Source organism: Nestor notabilis, unplaced genomic scaffold (genome assembly GCF_000696875.1).
Source record: "Nestor notabilis isolate BGI_N333 unplaced genomic scaffold, ASM69687v1 scaffold15488, whole genome shotgun sequence".
Classification (NCBI taxonomy): domain Eukaryota; kingdom Metazoa; phylum Chordata; class Aves; order Psittaciformes; family Psittacidae; genus Nestor; species Nestor notabilis.
In genome coordinates, this window is record NW_009939728.1 from 9,504 (window position 1) to 28,921 (window position 19,418).

General features: G+C 52.4%; 1 protein-coding gene across 1 annotated transcript in view; it reads left to right on the forward strand.

Moving 5' to 3' along the window:
- Nucleotides 1-1,018: 1,018 nt before the first annotated feature.
- The window catches only part of LOC104409969 (sarcoplasmic/endoplasmic reticulum calcium ATPase 3), a gene marked incomplete at its 3' end in the record, with an annotated part of 20,061 nt that continues 1,661 nt past the window's right edge, over nt 1,019-19,418 (forward strand). The window contains exons 1-11 of the mRNA XM_010020012.1: nt 1,019-1,028; nt 1,465-1,547; nt 1,731-1,835; nt 2,310-2,448; nt 5,495-5,575; nt 6,742-6,827; nt 7,331-7,795; nt 13,321-13,409; nt 16,282-16,384; nt 16,636-16,767; nt 19,009-19,134. Coding sequence (XP_010018314.1) covers nt 1,527-1,547; nt 1,731-1,835; nt 2,310-2,448; nt 5,495-5,575; nt 6,742-6,827; nt 7,331-7,795; nt 13,321-13,409; nt 16,282-16,384; nt 16,636-16,767; nt 19,009-19,134 — 1,347 coding nt within the window. The remainder of the gene's footprint in view (nt 1,029-1,464; nt 1,548-1,730; nt 1,836-2,309; nt 2,449-5,494; nt 5,576-6,741; nt 6,828-7,330; nt 7,796-13,320; nt 13,410-16,281; nt 16,385-16,635; nt 16,768-19,008; nt 19,135-19,418) is intronic.

Here is a 19,418-nt window from a genome sequence, read left to right on the forward strand (position 1 = left end):
GCTGTGTCTTGAGTTTCTCCAGCAAGCTCTGCTTCCCTCAGCAAATCCTGGATTTCCTTTTCTGTCTGCATTTCCCCACCTTGGGCAGTTGGCAGAGGGTTTGGTCTGACCATGATCTGTGGGCAGCCAAAGGATTGACCCCCAGTGCAGGAACAGTGAGTGCAAATGGAGATGAGCACCCATCAGCAGCCAAAACCAGAGGGGTCACTCCTGAGTCCTCCCTGGGTGCAGGACCTTGTAGTCCTTGGCCAAACCTTGCCCATGGCAGCGCCAGCACATCTGTACTGCATTGGGTGAGGAGCGATGCCCTAGGTGGATATTGGGGTTTGTTCATTGTCCAGTGGCCTTGGGACCCTTCGGTGCATGTGGCATGTGAAGGCAGTGGTCATCCATGGGGATGTGGCAGTCTTGGGGAGACAGCGATGGTGTTCAGGAGCTCTTGGGGGTTTTTCAGGTTGTGCAGGTGGCTGGGAGCAGCATGGATGGAAGCTCTGCACCCACCGGGCTGGATTCAGGAGGACGAATTGGACCAGCTGAGCATTAGCTTTGCATTTCTTTCCAGGAGCATTGGAGGCTGTAAAGTACAACTGATGAATAGGAAACGTGGTCTGAAAGTTACAGTCCCCAGCGGGTCCATATTGGGTTTCTGTCAGGGAGTTTCAGGATGGTTGGACCTTTATGTCCTGGATTTGGAGAGCGCAGCTCCTGAGGGGTATGTTTTAGGCAGGCTGAGTGCAGCAGTGAATGCTACAGGAGCTGTTTGCAGCAGGGAAATGTTGTTTCCGGGGTGTGGGGAACATCCAGTGCTGCTTACTTGGTGTCAGGCAGAGAAGTTTGAGGACAAGCTGTCTTGTTGCAGGAATATGTGCGGAACAAATGGCATTTTGGGGTACGAGTGGACTGCTGGGGCATAAGGGTTTCTAGTCTGGTCCCAAATCACTAATTTATCTTTTTATTTTTACCATTTTCTACTTTGTTTTGCTTGCTGGGCTGTCGATGAAAATGCACAGAGCTCCCTGCAGAAGAAGGTAAGTTATGGGCTAAAGGTGAAGGTGGGTACATGCTTTGAGTCTGGGTGGAAGGACAAAGAGGAGGGAGTCTCTGGGGTCTTTTGATGTTGGTTTTAATCCCAGAGAAAGCTGGGCTGACAGTAGTAGCTTTCCTGTGATGACAAAGCTGCCAGCTGTGCATAGAAACACAGAGGATTTGGTTTCTGTAGCTAAAACCAGATACGGTAAAACCAGGGCAATGCCAGAAATGAAGGTGTTTAACATTAGAGAGAAAAATCCCCCACTGCAGCACTCAACATCCTTACTAGGGCCCGGGGCCAGTGAGCACTGAAGAAGCTCTGTTGTGACCAAGGGACGGGCTCCTGTTGGTCTGAGTGGCCTCAGTGGTATAAACCCCTGTGGCCTTGGGTTTTTTTGAGCACTGACTCTGCTTGGCTTCGTGTTTTCCCACCAGGAAAGTCCCTCTGGGAGTTGGTGCTGGAGCAGTTTGAAGATCTCCTCGTCCGCATCCTTTTGATGGCAGCTTTTCTGTCCTTCGTAAGTACCCTGGGCCTGGGGTGGGCACCTTCCAAGGCACGTATGGACCCAGGTGGCAGCCAAAGAGCAAGGGAGCCAGAGGAAGGTCCATGTTGGATGAAGGAGATGTAGCAGCAGTGCTGTAGGATGTTTCAATGTTGGTGCTTGTTTCAATCACATTGTGGTCCTTCTCTTGCCCTCCAGATCCTGGCCTGGTTTGAAGAAGGAGAAGAGACCACGACAGCATTTGTAGAGCCTGTTGTCATTATTATGATCCTGATCGCCAACGCCGTGGTGGGTGTGTGGCAGGTAAGTTGCAGCTCCCTCCACCTGCCCTGCAGGTCTCTGCTTCACATGGCTGAGACACTTGATTTGAAGGTTTGATTGCTTCTTGCCATTAGAAACTCATTTCTCAAAGGTTCAATTTGCCAGTGATTCTCCTCTTCTTCTATATATTCAACTCAAGGGCATTTATTTATCTGCAGCTTGATCTGAGGTGGGGTTGCTGGATGGGGCAGAATATATCTGGGTGGGATATGCTGCTTCTCAAACCAAGAATGGCCCAAACCAGGTCTCAGTGCCCGAGAGCTGGTGTAATTTAGGCCAGTGGGGACCATTTCAGAGCAGCTGAAGAAGGCATGGCACTTGCCCCATCCACGGTGCAAATGGGTACCAAAGCTAGGGCCATGGTTTGGGTGCTCCTGTCTTTGCAGCAGGTAGGGAAGGAGCCTGGTGGCACAAGCAACCCCACCACTGGCAACTCTGCTCCTCCTCCACTTGCAGGAGAGAAACGCCGAGAGTGCCATCGAAGCCTTGAAAGAGTATGAGCCTGAGATGGGGAAGGTGATCCGTGCTGACCGCAGCGGGGTACAGCGGATCCGCGCCCGGGACATTGTCCCTGGGGACATCGTGGAGGTGGCAGGTGGGGTTCCATCACCCCAGGGCACAGGGTGGGATGGGGAGGCAGTGCTGGACAGGGCGGGTTGGTGATGGACACCCCGTGGTCTGTGCGGCGGTGTCATAGTGTCCACGTGCATCTCCTCTGGAGGCATGGCCACCGAGGCATGTACCTTGTTGGTGTACACTTGAGATCTTAGTTTCTCTTTTCAAATGCAGAGAGGTGAAATGATCTGGGACGAAGCTGGGGCTCATCAGCCTGCTGAGGCTTCACCCTGAGCATGAGGCAGTAGAGAACAGCAGGAAAGGAAAAAAGAAGTGTGTATTTCTGGCAGAGGTTTTGCATCTCGGGGCGGGGGGGGGGGGGGGGGGGGGTTCCCCATGTTCTGGAAGAACTGGAAGAACATTCAGTGTTCCGCCAAGATTCCCTTTCTCTGGAAGCAGCTCTCCCACGTGCATCCCCCGGACAGGGCTGGTGCTGGGTGCTGCACAGTGGTGCCAGGCGAGCGCTGCCACCAGCATGGAGGGGTTTCAGTGCTGCAGGCAGCAGCAGCACTGGTCCTGCCTGTGTGGGCAGGATTCCTTGGGAATGGGAATTTGTCATTTGGGAAGGGCGAGATGCAGAGGGGACCGGCTGCAGGGTGCTTTTTACTTACCTATTCCCTTCTGATGGGGTTTTGGATTCAACAAATGATGCCTGGGGGTCTCCTGCCTCCCCTGTGAGACCTAGCAAAGATGCCTTTTGCTTATCTCATTTTGTTTGTTCATTAAATGATGCTGTAAACCCCCAGAGCTGCAAAACTAATCCTCTCCTTTCCTCCTTGTGGCCTTGCTAGTGGAAACATGCTGCAATCCCTCCTGCACCCAGCCAGCTCGCTGTTATTTATGTCTTCCATTTGGGTTTCAGCTGGAAGATGAACATAAGAATAATGCAGGGAGGATGAAGTAGAGGAGCATGGGCCAGAGCCTCAGCTGGGCGAGCTGGCGGTGCTCCCAAGGAGCTCTGGAAATACACTCCAGCTGTTGACCTGGCCTTTAATTAAATTAATTAATTAATAATTGATTAAATTCTGCCATCTTCCCCCAAATTGAGTGCTTGCTGCCTGCCCGCTAGCAGCCCTGTACTGCTTTTTGATGGCACAGCCAGCATCACGACTGGGAGGGAAAGGGCTGAGCTCTCTGGAGGGGTTTGCGAATGATTAGCAGGTTAAGTGGGTTTAGGAGGTTAATAGCGAGTGGTGAGGGTGCAGTCAGGCTGCCTGACAGGAAAGTGCACCAGGAGCAATAGCTCTGAACGTGCGCTGGATATCTGGGTGACATCCTGGGGACTGCAGGGACAGTGCTGTCAGGAGGGACTGGCTTCTGCTTGTGCAAAGGCAATAAACTGGGCAGCAGGGAGCAGAAAACCTGCTGCACGAAGACAAGAGGGGGATGATAGAGCCTTGGGCGACATGGGCTAGGGTGAGGCGTCCGTGCCCATGGCAGGGGGTTGGAACTAGGTGATCATAAGGTCCATTATCCATTCTGTGATTCTGTGATGGTTGCAAGTTGGCGAGCTGTTTAAGCCCAGGACCCAGCTGATTTTTGCCCTTTTGTAACAAGGCAGTCGAGGTGAGCCCTTGTGCAGGCATCTATGTATGGATTAAACTCAGTGGCAGCGCCAGCTTTTTGCCTTACCCAAAAAGAGCAGGCAGGGCATTGCTGAGGGAGCTCCATCAGGTGCTCCTACTTGCTCTTGCTTTCCTCCAGCAGTGTCTGGTTCCTCTTTTTCCCTTGGCTTTTGGCATGGGGGAGACTTGCCGTGCTTGGGTGATGTGTTCAATAGCTGGCTAATGGCAGCCTCCAGGTCTGTACGGGAAGTCTGTCCTGTGCTATGCAAGCCTCCTGGGACGCTGTCACACTATCCACCCTGGGGCTCAATGTTGCAAATCTCTCCTCTGTCAGTTTAAAGCCATCCACCCTTGTCCTGTCACTATATTCCTTTGTAAAATGTCCCTCTCCAGATTTCTGGCATGTATTGAACCCCACAAAGGACCAGCCTCCCTCCTTATCTGCCCATGAGGCGTGTTCGAAAGTAGGAGACAGGAGACCTGGCTTTGCCACCCCACTGCCAAGCTCCCTGAGTAGTGGAGCTCTTTGCTCCCATTAAGATGCTCCAAAGTCTGAGTGCATGAAGTGAACATTTTGGGAGATCTGTGGGTCCCTGTGCTTAGTTCCCCCCCGCCAAAACTGGGTGCGATGGGGAACAGGGCAGGTCTGTCCTGACAGCAGATGTTTCACGCTGCATCCCAGAGCACTGGGATGTGCAGCTGGGATAGATGGCTGGTGATGGAGCAATGCCAGCCCCATCCTGCTGTGCTTAGGGGTGGTTTTACGAGCCCTGGGAGGAAGCGCTCGTTAAAGTCTGGGATCTGAGATGCTCCTTAGCAGCCAAGCCGGCAGTGTTGTGTAAGGGATGTGAGTGCTCTGAGCCAGGGCTTGCTCTGCATCAGTGTTTCCGAAGCGCCGGAGCGTGGTTGTGTCCAGCCGATAAGGGAGCAGGAGGAAAAAACCCAGTGGGAAAAGCAGCTTTAAATGGGTTTTTTAAGGAAGCACGGGCGTCTCAGAGGGTGATGATTGGTGGTTGTCAGTTGATGGGGCTGCTTTCACTCATAACCACCCTGCGAGACCCATGGACATCTGTTTGTCTCAGCCAGGAAAGGTTGTCCAGTGTCAACATCTTCTAGTCAGCCCATGGAGCCCTGAAACAGGGTTAAGAGTGATGTTGGGAGGCTCAGGCTGCTCTAAAACTGGGATGTTTGGGGTTTTTTTGCAGGGAAGAGGGAAGATGGGGGGTTGCTCTAGTGGCTTTGCAGAGGAGAGGAGAGACTGGGATGTGGTGGGGCAGGCAGTGCAGGGCCGGGGGCAGGGCCATGCTTGGTTTGGCTGCCCCGTGCGGAGCTCCTGCCTTTGCTACTTGTCCTGGCAAACCTGGCTCAAACCACAGCGAGTTTTGCTCAGGTGGCAGCTGGGGAAGGTGATGGGCAGGGCTGGGGGCACCTGATGGAGCTGCTTTTCTCTTGTCCTTGTAGTTGGTGACAAGGTGCCGGCGGACATCCGGATAATCGAAATCCGGTCCACCACCCTGCGGGTTGACCAGTCCATCCTCACAGGTACGTGCACATTTGATGGAGCAAAGGCGGCTGCTGAAGGCAGAGCTTTCCCTCTGGAGCCAGATTTGGGGACTGATCCTAGGCTAAGTGCCTTGCTGGGGTGGGAAATGGGTGGGAGAACAAAATGGGGAGGTCCCAGCATCATCTAAAACCCATGGCATAGGCGAGATGAGCTGGTGCTTGGGGCATCCCTCCTGCAACGCACAAAGCATGGAGCTTTCCTGTGTGACACGTGGGAGGAGGTGCTCGCTCCCTGCCCGTGGTCCCCCCATGCAGCCGTTGCATGATGACCACTGGTACATGAGGCCTCATGGCTTCATGGAGAGGTGATGATATTTGGGGCTGTTTTTTTTAAGCAAAAAAAGCTTCTGGAAAAGCCTGTGAAGCTGATAATCTGTGATGTTTCAGGAATACTCTCTCTGCTGTGAAGGAAGGCTGGGAGATTTGAACTAGATGATCTTTAAGGTCCTTTCCAACTCAAACCATTCTGTGATTTGACGAATGATTAGATAACCAAAAGGGTTTCCAGTATTTCAGCCCTTTTGCATGATTTTGTAAATGCATCAAGTAGGAAGATGACAGCAGGGAAGGAAAAGAAATCAGAAAAACTTTAAAAATATGAGGAAAGGAGTCTAGTCTCCTCAAAACATGGCTTTGCATTAACTTAGTTCTCCAGGGGCAAAAGGAGGTGCCGTAAAACGGAAAATCTGCAAAGGACAAAATAAAAACCTTCAATAGAATTGGCTTGCAAAGAATCATGGAATGGTTTGGGTTGGAAGGGACCTTAAAGTTCATCCAGTTCCAACCCCCTGCCAGGGGCAGGGACACCTTCCACTAGAGCAGGTTGCTCCAAGTGCCGTCCAACCTGGCTTTGGCCCAGCACCTTTCCCGTTGTGCTGCCCTACAATCCCCATCTGACCTGCAGGCTCCCTGGCACAGGGCTTTGGCCACATCCCATTGGGCTGTGTAGGAGCTTATGTCTCCTAGCACTGCACAAAGGCTGTTTCTCTGCAGCCCTCATCTTCAGGGCGCCTTGGCCCAGCTCTGACATCCCCGTGATGAATGGTTTGATGGCCAAATGCTGCTTTAGAAAGGCTCAGAGCAGCATTGAGCAGAGGCTGGAGAGGAAACATGGGTGGTTCATCTCCCCTTTCTTGTCTTGGCAGGGGAGTCTGTGTCAGTGATCAAACATGCTGATCCCATCCCCGACCCCCGGGCTGTCAACCAGGACAAGAAGAACATGCTTTTCTCCGTAAGTCCTTTATGTCTGTCCCCACCTCTCCTGTGGCTTTCCTAAGAGCCACCAAGTGAAGAGGGTGATGGACACAGGAGATCTCTGAGCAGTGAAAGGGAGTGCATGCATGAGAAAGACCCAAATTCGTAAAAGCAGCCCCAAATACATAAAAATAAGGACCTGCTTCATTTGGGCTATGACACCCTTAAATGCCTTGGGCAACCTCTGTGAGTTTTCCATCAGGTAGGATGCATTATAGGTGGGGAAAAGGTTTGTGGTTGAGCCTGGAGCTATTGCATTTGGGTTTCCTCCTTTCAGAGGTCAAGTCCTCAAGGGGTGAGAGACCTCTCAGGAGGGATGTGCAGCTGCTTCAGGGTGGGTTTATATAAAGCCCCAGAATGTCTCATTTTCCCCTTAACCAAGATCTCATGTTCTCCTTTCACAACAAGCACCCATTTCCCTGCTCAGGCTGAAAGGTTTCCTGCCCACATACCTACTCTGTCCCCTTTCTTCCCTCCCAGGGCACCAACATCGCCGCTGGGAAGGCTGTAGGGGTCGTCATTGCAACAGGAGTGTACACCGAGATCGGGAAGATCCGAAACCAGATGGTGGAGACCGAGCCTGAGAAGACCCCCTTGCAGCAGAAGCTGGATGAGTTCAGCCAGCAGCTCTCCAAAGTGATCTTCCTGGTGTGCATCGCTGTCTGGGTCATCAACGTCAGCCACTTCAGCGACCCGGTCCACGGTGGCTCCTGGTTTCGGGGGGCCATCTACTACTTCAAGATCTCGGTGGCGCTGGCGGTGGCTGCCATCCCCGAGGGCCTTCCGGCTGTCATCACCACCTGCCTGGCGCTGGGCACGCGGCGCATGGCCAAGAAGAATGCCATTGTCCGGAGCCTGCCCTCGGTGGAGACCCTGGGCTGCACGTCCGTCATCTGCTCCGACAAGACCGGCACCCTCACCACCAACCAGATGTCCGTCTGCCGGGTGAGTGCTGGCTCCTCAGGGGGTTGAGGTGCAGGGGGGATGCTCTGTAAGCCCCCGAGCACTCTGCATTGCTCCGTCCCCATCCTGGGGTGATGGGCTTTGTTGTCCTCACCAGACTTGTTTCATATCAGGACTTTGAAGGTGAGAATGGAAGATGGTTTATAGGAAGCCCTGAGCTTCCTCTCTGCTGGAGCAGGGTCAGTAAGGCTGATGGCTTCTCTTGGCATGGCTGTAATTAGAAACCTCATTTTTATGCGCACACCAGGTTGGAGGTGCCGTGTTGCAAATTTAATTCAGGGCTGCCTCTCAGAAAGCATTTCTTCCTGCTCGGATGTGGAGTTGAGACAGAGCTCCTGGCGATGCCACTACAATTGGCCTCCTCTGCTCTCTTGCCCATTTTCCCCGTTTTTGACCAAACCAGAGGGAAATTGCAAAGCCTGGACCCGTGAGATCAAAATTTGAGTGTCACTGCAACGTGTGAGTCTGTGACAAAGCTTGTGTAGAAATCCATGGGTTAAGAGAAGGTGCCCATAACCTGGTGAAAAGGTGCTTTAGTTACCTGTCCTCTCCTGGTGGAAGGTCTGCCATCAGCAGATGTGTGCACCTGGGCTCGGACTGAAAAGCTCTTCTGAGAGAGGGAGCACTGGGGTGATTTGGCAGAGATTGAAGGCTCCTGGTCTAGCAGAGTGCTTTGCTCCTGCCTGCCTGGCTGCATGAAGAGGTGACTTGTTAGGAAAGCCTGGACCATCCGAGTACTTCTCAGTTTCCCCATTAATGCTCAAGTCTCAGGAAAGCTTTTCTTCATGGCCTTGGCATGTCAGTTTTATAGGAGAACCTTGGAAAATGTGTTGCTGTGGGGAAAAATGGACCTGGCCACCATTCCTCCTCTCTGACACTTTGGTAGCGTGGTGGGAAGCGGTGATTGTGCTGCAAGCTGGCCATGGGCTTTGGCCACTGGTTTGCTCAGCACAAAATACAGACGACTGGAAACATCTGATATTCCTGTCCTGTGAATGATTTAAAATGAGACACTGCTGGAACGAGGCAGTGGCCAAGTTGCCCGTGTCTTCCCACCAGCCTGTTTTCTGACCCAGTGGTACAGGGAAGCAAGTAAAGGGTGACCCCAGCATTTGGCCTCTCTTTAGCTCTGCAGACTGCAGAAAGAGAGGTAGGAGTGACCATGCCTTCCCCAAAACACTTCCTACTGGAGGATCTGCTCCTTGAACTCGGGAAGCAATTGCCACCATCTCTTCCAGCGTGGCACGACTGGGAGAGGCAAGATCAGGAATGCTGAGACAGGGAGAAGGCAGGAGGGGGATGGAGTGGGGCAGTGGCATGCATGAGGGGCTTTAACATCAATCATCATTTGCAGAATGAAGTTCAATTCAAAATTCAGTGTATCATCCACCCCATCTCCCCACAGCCCCATTCCAATATCCATGTTATTCACTTGGCTGATTCCTGACTACCAGGGCGCAATAGCAAGAGCTGGGCTGGCCCCAGGACACACGGACATGCCTGTTAATGTTTAACAGAGAGGGATTCCCATGTTGATGCCAGCAGCACAGGGGCTGCTGGTGGCTCTGCTGAGCAATGGGTGGGTAAATATTTGTGCTGTGCTGCTGTTGTGTCCTGGATGTGCTCCTGCACCAGTGGCTGCTCAGCCACGGGGGGGGGAAGCCACAAAAGCCTATTGGTAAACTGGGAAAATACATTAATTGAGTGTGATTTAATTAACTCACATGTTAAATTTGACTGAGTGCAGCTGCTCAGCCAGGGTATAGTGCCAAGCAGTGCTTGCCCTCTGCATCTCACTGCTGGCATCAGGTCTGTAGAGCTGTAAAGTGACTCTTAAAAGGCTTTAGGTCTGTTTTAAAACCCTCAGCTCTGTTGCTGGCTCTGGGTCCCGCTTGGTGTCTGGGTTTCATAGCTGGGATGCAGCAGAGCCAGCTCAGCAGGGTGCATATGGATGCACCATATCCTGTGGTCAGCAGGGGTGAAGCCGTGCCTCCCAAATGCCCATGGGCATTAAGTGCCCACTGAAGTGCCTTATGTCAGGGCCTTATCCATCTGGGATGCCCAAAACCTTGGTGCTTCTGCTCTGATTTCAAGACCACCAATGGTTACAGGTCTGCAATAGCGCAATAAAGCCAAAACCCCATTTATTAAATCAGGTTGAACCTATGGTTTGTGTCACTCACAGTCAGCTGGGGTCTCCGAGACCACCATCTCACCCAGCCATGGTGTGGAGCAACCAGGAACACCCTTCTCCCACCTATTAAATAACCATGTGGTTGGGAGTGATGGGAGCCTGGCAGGGGAAGAAGGGGCAGAGGAGCATTGCAGCTTTGCTCTTGCACATTTAAATCACTCTCCTAAAACTTTCAGCACCTCTTATTCATCGTAACTTAATTTTCCAGGAGCTTGAGGGTGGTGTTTGAAAGTCAGGACCTGAAGCAGAGGTATGAGTGTGGCTGTGGGGGTTTGGGGCTGCTGCTGTGTAGGGCAGAGCAGGACAGGGATGGAGGGGGAATATATTGGAGCCTCATGTCTGGGAGGGGGAGGTGATGTTTGGATGCCTCTGAGATGGCGTTTTGGGGGACAAGAGCAGAAAGGGGTTTATTCTCAAGAAACTTTGTACCAGAGCCTGGATGTGCAAACTCCTGTTCCCGCTGCAGCCAGTCGGGAGCTGGGTGGGCACTATTTGCTTTCAGATCTCTAGGACACTGCCTTGATTCAGCAGTTCTGTCTGTCTAACCCAGTCCTAATTAATGGGAGACCCTGCTGGGGGTTTCCCAGGGGCTCTGGCAGTTGCTGGTGGGTGCCGGGGCTGCTTCCAGCACAGGAGGAAGATGATGCTGATCCGTGGGCTGATTGATGGGAAAATGACTGCTGATTGCAGCCTCTTGCTTTTCCAGACAGCAATCCTCTCTTGTCTGCCTTTTGATGAGTAGTTCTTTTGAAGGTACTGCGGAAAAGTGGAGACATATCCTTCGCATCTCCTTCTCTGCAAGCCTGCAGACAGTGCATCCATGGGTGCCCTTTGCTATCTAAAACCACACCCAGCAGTATCTGGCTGTGTGGTACAGCACCAGGGCCCCGCGAGAGCTGTCAGGTGTGATGGTTGAAACCCTTCTGGAGCAGGGTGTGCTCTTCATAAGCACGTCGTAACGTTTTCCTTCCCATCTCTCTGTTGTGTTAACCCCCCAAATCACCAGTGTGGCTTTAAAAGGGTTATAAGGGTGAGCAGAGGGAAGCCCTGGGTGGTGCTGGCTGGATGCTGGAACTGGTGTTCACCATGGCAATGCAAGAGATCTCTGAGCATCCCTCATCAGCCTCCCCAAACCAAGCTGCAGCGTGCAGCTTTGCCTCCTCCTTCTATTGCTTCTGTTACTATTTATATTATTTCTGTGATGGAAACCTTACCTACCCTTTTAATGGATTAAGACACAGCTATTTCCTCTGGACTGCTTCCCCTGCCAGCAAACCTGACCCCTTTTCAGTGCTGAAACACCACTCAAACCCCTGCCAACAGCTCTGCAGTGCCCCGGCTGCCCCGTCCCCTGCCAGTCACGCAAGCTGGGAGCAGGCAGGAAATGTGCTGTAACCTCTGGTTGCTGTGGGTTACACAGCACCTCTTTTAAACAGGCATGGAAAAATAAAGGGCCTGGAATGACTTTTATTTTTTTTCCTTTTCCTTTTTTTTTTTTAAGTAAGAAAGCTGCTATTGTAAAAGTAGGAATTGTTTTGTAGCCATGAGCAGTTGGAAACAAACAGGCCCCTATCAAGCAAAACCACCGGTGTCTGGGGTGGATGCTTCCAGGTTTTCTAGCAAGTGAGCCTGGGTGGCATTTCTGAGCACAGGAGTCCATTTTCTGAACAAACCAGGAGGTTCTGGCTCTCTGGAATGCCTGTGGCATTGGATGTCTCAAAAGGAGATGAAGGATGCTCAGCCTTTGAAGATCCCTTTTGGTGTTGACTCAAATTAGGTGCCACACTTCACCTTGGTTTCTGGAGTTGTCATCTCGGGAAGATTCAGTTGCCAAAGGAGATGGGATGTGTTTTGGCTGTCTTTATTGAGGTGCTTCATGCGTTAGTGTTTGCACCTTCTGCCAGAGGAGCTCAGTGCCTCAACAGAGGACCTGGGACACCTCTTCTGCAACCCTTTAGCTCTTGATTGTCTTTGAAACCCTTCAGGAATGCTGAGGGGTCTCCAGGATGGGCTCTGGGAAAGGAGCTAAGGGCAATAGCCTAGCAAACAGGCTATCTGCAAGTATCTGTGCAGCTGTGGGCCATGGGGAGGTTGCTTTGGGCTCAGAAGTATTCCCACAGGAGGTGTTTGCTTTGGACCTCCTGCTTGGATTTGCCCAAACCTGTAAAACATGGAGGTGAGAAAACCCACCGAGGTGTCCTGGTGCTAAACCTGCTGTAAACATTCTTCACTAAGCTTCACCTTTTTGGCTTGGCTCTAAGCTTGCATTTGGGGATACTGGCCTGCGTGGGGATGTCTCTGTGGTGGGCTGTCCTTTTGTAATTGGCAGTAATTAATAATAACAGTCAATTAACCTGTGCTAAAGAAGTGGCTGGTACCCAGAGCTGTTGTATCTCTGGTGCTGAGCGATGCTTCCCACTTTCTCCAGCATCTGTTGCTTCCCTCTCCTGGGGAACATCTTGAACAACCAGAGGAAAATAAGGCTCCCTCCTGGCTGTTCCCGACAGGCAATTACAGCCGGGAAAATGCATTCATCACACCAATTTTATTTATTTATTATGTTTCTTTTTGGCCTCAACCTGGGTCATAAATAACGATTAAGCAGAAACAAGCGTCGCCAAAGTGTCGCCTTGCCTGGGGTCAGGCGCCACTCTTGCTTCAGCTGGAGGCTGCCCCAAAGGGTAGGCTGTGCTAGGAGAGGGCAGCAGGGGACTGGGAAAGCTTGGGGAGAGGGGGATTTGTATTGTGGTTTAGGTTTTGGGGGTTTGTTGCTTTCACTATAGCAGCAAGAGAGAAACTGGAAGGAAATTTGAAAGGGGAAACTCACTAAAAATGAAGCATGTGGGACTTGTACTGCTCCCAGGGGCTTTATTACTGAGCTGCCACACTGCCAATGCCCAGAGGTGAGCTGAGAGCCCAGGAACATACAAGGCAAGCTGGTGGCCAAGAGCTGGGAAGGGGTGGCAGCTGCTCAGATCCTGCCCCGCAGAGGCTTTCCAGGACAGCCAGGGCAGAAGTGGAAAGCTGGACCTGGCTCCTTCTCTGCTCCAAGAAAAACACAGGCACCTTCTTAGGAACTGGCTCAGCATCGCTCCTCTCCAATGGAAAAAAAGAGCTGGAAGAGGCGAACATGTAAAAGGCAGGAGAGAGGTGGAAGCATTTGGGGACTGCCAGGAGCTGGGGATGACGAGAGAGGGGGCTGAGCCCAGTCCAGTGCTGGGATGGTACCGCCTGGCGGGTGTCTATGCTAGGCACATGGGTTGTACCAACAAATCACTGCCTAATGCTGTGTCTCCACCTTTCCCCCTTGCAGATGTTCATTATGGAGAAGGTGGAGGGCACCCAGTGCAGCCTGCATGAGTTCAGCATCACCGGCTCCACCTATGCCCCCGAGGGACAGATGTGAGTGTGGGTCCCCTCTGCTTCACAGGGTGATACAGGGTGGCCCTGGGCCAGCAGAGGAGTCAAGCTTGTGCCTATGGCTGGGGAGCCCCAGGCTTGCAATTGCTGGGTGATTGCCCTTTGCTTTCAGTGAAAGCCAAGGCAACTGCTTCCCATCCTTCATTGTTAGTCCCTGCCTAACACAGTGTGGAGGGCATGCACCCCATCTCTGCCTGCTGCCCCACCACTGCTCAGCAAAGGGGCTCCCACATGCTTGTCTCTCCTTCGTTAGCAGTCCTGATACAACAAGCCTGATTCTGAAATGGGGAAGATGGCAAGTGTGGGAATAGCGATGAATCAGGCTTTTCACAGTACGTGCTCATTCTCCAAGTTTCTGAAGCCTGCATGTTGTCAGTATTGGCTGGCAAGTGTTGCCCCTGCTTCAAGTAGGACCCAGGGCCAGGAGCTTGTCTGGGAGCCAGTGATGTGTGGAGGGACTCGCAAGCAGCTGCAAACCCCAGCAGAAAAAGCATTCCCCAAGCCCCATGTGCTCAGCAGGGACGGCCGAGATGGCTGCTGTGCCCAGGCACCATCCTATTGATGTCAGGTTGAGTTTTTGAGGGAGATGTGGGCTTTTCCCTGGTGTGTTATTACACATGTGAAGTTTTCTGCCATTGAGTTTGTTTATTCCCTGTCCTTTGAAAGAAGGTGATGCTCCCCAGTGTGGGGAAGGAGGAAGATGGGAAGCTCAGCCAGTGGTTGAAGCACTCTTTGCTCCCTTTTCTGTGTGATCCCAGACACATTCTTCACTACGGTCCCTTCTGCTCTGTGGAGCAAAGACCCAGCCTCAGACTTAATTTCATTAATATTAATAGAGCCAATTTGATCCTTGGCTCGGAATCTTCAATACAAAGTTAGGCAGGTCATGAGCTGCTATCAATCAGTGCGTTTCAGTTCAATGGGGAGGACTGAGGGGCTGAACGCCGAAGCTCAGTGTCCCTCTCCTCTGGGGTCTGCCTGCAGGGAGACTCCACGCTGTCTGCAACAATTCCTGTTACTTTTGAGTTTTACTTCAGCCCTGTGCTTGTACCATGCATTGAGGGCGAGGTGAGGGCTCACTTAGGTTGTAACAGAGAAAAGCCCCCATTCCCCTAGGGCTGGTGGGACTGAAATGGGTGTTTTGCTTTAGCCTGGCCTCAGCATGGCAGATGTTATGTGCCTGACCTTGGGTTTTATCGCATTCCTACACAGCCCCCAGCCAGCAGCACCTTTGCTGATGCTTTTCCCAGCTCCATGCAGGCACAGCCGATAATCAGGACATATTCCCCCGTCCCTTCCCAGCAATACTCAGGGGATCGCACACTGCAAAAGCCATCCTTGGAATTTCCACCTTCCCAAACATCACCACCTTGGCCAGAATATCTGCAGGCTCTTCCCTCCACCCTCTGCCTTCCCCATAGCCATGACCAGGGCTGGGCAGCATCCTCTGGGCAGGAGGCAGTGGCTCTCCCCTGCCCATTGTCAGCCCATTGCAGTTCTTGTCCCTCAGCAAACAGGGTTTTTAGATTTCCTTGGCTGCTCCCTGTTTTCCGCTCCTGAGCTGTTACAAGGGCTCCAAAATGTTCTTTCCATTGGGAACCAGCAGTGGAATAAACTGATCCTAATAAATGCCTGACAAATTATTTTTCCAGCAAGCAGATGACCTGGCTGGGTTTATGCAGCTCTAACCTGCAGTTACCTCTCCTGGAACTGGGATCATTTGTTATTTCCCCTGAAAACCACTGCTGCTGTTTCTGCCACCGAGCAAGGAGCAGCATCCAGCTTGTCTGGTGTGTTCAGGGCTGTTCCTTTCCAGTGGTGTTTGTGCTCCTTTACATAACAAAGAGCTGCTATTTAGGAAGCAAAGGCCACAGTCTGCCACTTGCTTGGAAGCAGCCACAGCAATGCAGCTGTTAAATTTGCCTGTTGCTCTTAAATGCTCCCTTGGGTGCCCTTGAGCTCACCATAGCACAAAGCAGCATCAGGGGGAGGAGAAGGGACTTGCTGCCGGTTCTACAGCTCATCTGGATCCCCAGCAACTGGAAATCCCCGGGGGAGTGGACATTAATTTTAATTCCTTTGCCCCTTTTCTGTCCATCGTCTTCATCATCAGCCTTTTGGCAGCCCCTGCTTTCAGGTCCAGTGCTCTTTTGGGCTCATCCACAGCCTCTTTTATTCTGGGACCACTTCCAGGAGTTTACTGGCCTCCTATGATACCTTGTTTGCAACTTAGTCCTGCCCTGTTTTCATAAAGCACAAAATGTGAACCCAAGTGTTTATTGCAGAGCCTGGGGCTTTAACTGTGCTCTTTCTCCAACTTATCACAAAATATTACAAGGGATATAAGAGAGGAGGCCACAGAGATGCTGCAAGGGCTGGAGCAGCTCTGCTCTGGAGCCAGGCTGAGAGAGCTGGGCTTGGGTCAGCCTGGATAAGAGAAGGCTCCTGAAGGGAGGAGACCTTAGAGCAGCTCCAGGGCCTAAAGGGGCTCCAGGAAACCTGGAGAGAGGCTTTGGACAAGGGATGTAGGGACAGGACAAGGGGAATGGCTTGAACCTGCCAGAGGGGAGATTGAGATGAGCTCTGAGGCAGAAGCTGGTCCCCGTGAGGATGCTGAGGCGCTGGCACAGGGTGCCCAGAGAAGCTGTGGCTGCCCCATCCCTGGCAGTGTTCAAGGCCAGGTTGGACACAGGGGCTTGGAGCAACCTGCTCTAGTGGAAGGTGTCCCTGCCCGTGGCAGAGGGTTGGAACTGGGTGAGCTTTCAGGTGCCTTCCAACACAAACCAGGCTGTGATTTATGCTGCTTTGACCATGTGAGCTGGTGTGAGGTTTGGGTGTTGTTTCCTCCCTGCAGCCTGAAGGACGAGCAGCCGGTGCAGTGCGGGCAGTACGACGGGCTGGTGGAGCTGGCCACCATCTGCGCCCTCTGCAACGACTCTTCCTTGGACTACAATGAGGTGCGGGGGCACCGGGGCAGTGGCGGGGGTGGGTGTCAGGGAATGGTTTTCCCTGAGCTTTGGCCCACTTCAGGGCAAAGCCAGTGGAAGTGCTTTGGGATTCCCATCCTTGGCTTCAACTCATCGCAGGGCAATGCTCTGGGAGCCCCGGGGTGGTGCAGTCGGTGGCAGCATCCTTGGTCGGTGCATCAGGTAGAAGACGTGCTCTAAAGCTTAAGTTTTGGGTTTGGGGTTTTTTTTATGCTTTCTAGTCAAAAAAAGTCTACGAGAAGGTGGGGGAAGCCACTGAAACAGCCCTGACGTGCCTGGTGGAGAAGATGAACGTCTTCAACACTGACATCAGCAAACTCTCCAAGGTGGAGCGAGCCAACGCCTGCAATTCGGTGAGTGGGGTGCAGCCCCAGTGAGCTCCAGTGCTGGGGGACGAGAGGGAGAGGAAGGCTTCAGGACGACTGATCTATGAACAGTAACCACTTGCAATAGTATAAGGGACTGACCTGCCGCAGGGTAAAATTCCCTGGCTCACAAGGGGTCAGAGCTGGTTTTGAAGCAGATACAGCAATGACCCTGGGAGGTGATGCCAGGGCTGGGGCGACTAACCTGGGTCCACATGGAGATTTGGACCAGTGAGTGCCAAGGCTCAGACCCAGTCTATCCCTGCCTAGCTGAGAGAGACCTCCTTGACAATGGGCAGAGCTCTGGATGCAGAGGTTTAGAGTTTTGTAGCTCCACAGCAAATCTTTAGGTGCCCAGTTTGCACTGAGCAGTTGTCCCCCACAGCATGAACCAAACCCCTGCCTGAACAAGGCTTGCTCTTTGGAAACACCTGTTTCTGGTGTGAAAATACCCTGTGCTGGCTTCTCCTGGGTTCAGCTTAAACCACGATACGGCTATTCCCTTACTCCAGCTCTCCAGTGTCTCCCTGTCCTCCTGGTGAAAACACACTTTATTTCATGTCTGGATTTACTCAGCTTTGGTATCGTGCAGTTAGATCTCATAACGTCTTCGCTTGCTCGAAGGAAGGGCTCCCTGTTTTGGCATTTCCTCCCCAGACAGGGCAGAGCAGGTCATAATAAATCCCCTGCCTCCTTTCTGATAAGGGAGATGGAATTTCCCAGCCATATATTAGTCCAGCAGCTGCTTGGTTACGTGTACCCATTACTGCACTGCCACTCAGGCTGGGGTCAGTCACTGGACCTTCTCTCCTTACTCTTGTTTTATGCGGGGACAAAACCCCCTTCCTTGGAGTTTCCTGCAGTATTTCTTCACTGCTTCTTGCTTGTGCTCTCAGTGGCTCTGTGATTTGAAATCTCCAATGGGATTTTGGGGTTTCCACAGCAGCTGCTCTCAGGTCCTTGCTGCTGTGCTGAGCGTGCAGTGCAGTGGGGACAGCACTGCTTTTATGGGCACAACACCCACTGTAGTCACTGCGCTCGTGCCTTGTGCTGGGTTTGGCCTTTGGGAGCTGCTTGGTGCTTGTCTGGAACATCCACAGACAGTGGACAAAGTCCCTTCACACACATCTCTCCACCTCCCTAGCTCCTACTCACAGCCTCACTGCAGTAGGAGCATCCTTCTAACTTTGAACTTGCAAGGTTTTACCCCAAAAGGAGAAGGGTTTTTTTTTTTCCCCTCACTGATGTATTTACATTTAAGTTGCTGTAAAAGTCCTATTCAGGGAGCTGGTTGTGTCCCTGTCACAGGCAAGACCTTCCTGGCAACAAAACATAATTGTTCAAGCAGTAAGGTTGGCGTCAACATCCCCACTGCCCTCTCTGGAAAATATTTTGGATTGGCCCCAGATGTCTTGTTCATTCAATGGCTTTTTTGGGACAAGACGTGTCTTTCCAGGAGGGGAGCTGTGATGCCACCATGGATGAGAGAAGGGGACTGGTTGAGGAGGACTGGCTCTGCTGTGCTGGGCATTTGGCTTCTGAGTAATTAACGAGTAGCCTGGTTTGTGGTGGGATGTTGGGGTGCAGGAGCTTGTTTGTGGGCACTGCCTGTGTCCATGGGTCCCTGTGCTGGGGCAGCCCCTGCTCTGCCCTCACCGTGCAAACCCTGTAGGTGCCGTGTGAGGGAAAGATTGTTACTGCTTAGCTGGCAATTAGCATGTCCTGAAATGAGCCTAATTAGACCTCAGCTGCTGTTAATGTGATGGGAACCAATCCAGCCTCAGCCGATGTTGATGTTCCCACTCCCACTAACCCCTGCGAGTGCAGGATCAGAGCAAACCCTTCAGCTGTAATGACTGGGATGCAATTCCCCTTCCTGCAGCACAGCTGGAGCCTAGGGCAGAGGGAATTCTCCTCCACTTCTTTGGCAAACAGAGCTTTATCTTAGGCTACAGCAGCTGTTTGACATCCAGTGTGGGGCTGGTAAAATAAAGGTCTGGCACATGCTGGTACGTGCTGTGGGCTGGGCAGCAGTGGAGGGGTTAAAATTCTCTCCCAGAACTGTACAAGGAAAGCTCCTTTTTGAACTATGTCTTCTGGCTCCTGTGGTTGCTTTTCATCTCCCATCACTGGTGCTGTTCCAGCTCAGCAGGGTTGTTAGATGAGGTGGAGAGCACTGCCTGCCGTGTCCCTGTCACATCCCAGCTCAGCCCCGTGCTGTCCCTGCAGGTGATCAAGCAGCTGATGAAGAAGGAATGCACCCTGGAGTTCTCCCGTGACCGCAAGTCCATGTCCGTGTACTGCACACCCACCGGCCCCGGCCACAACTCCACCGGCAGCAAGATGTTTGTCAAGGTAGGGGAGAGGACCTCAGCACCCTGCAGGATCCTCCTTCCCCATGCACACCCCAGCAGGATTTAGCCCTGACTGCAGTGGGCAGTGATGCTTTGCAGCTTGTCTCCTCCTTTAGCTGTCTGGGGGTCCAGGTGGGCTGGTGGGGCAGGGAGGGGGTGAGTCTTTGCAGTATTGGGAAGGGAAAAAAGGAAGTGAAGTGATTTAGAGGGAGGAAAAGGTGCTGAGTGGGCCAGGGGAGAGCTGCCCCTGTGCAAAACTTGCCTTTATTAAAGGCTTGGACCCTC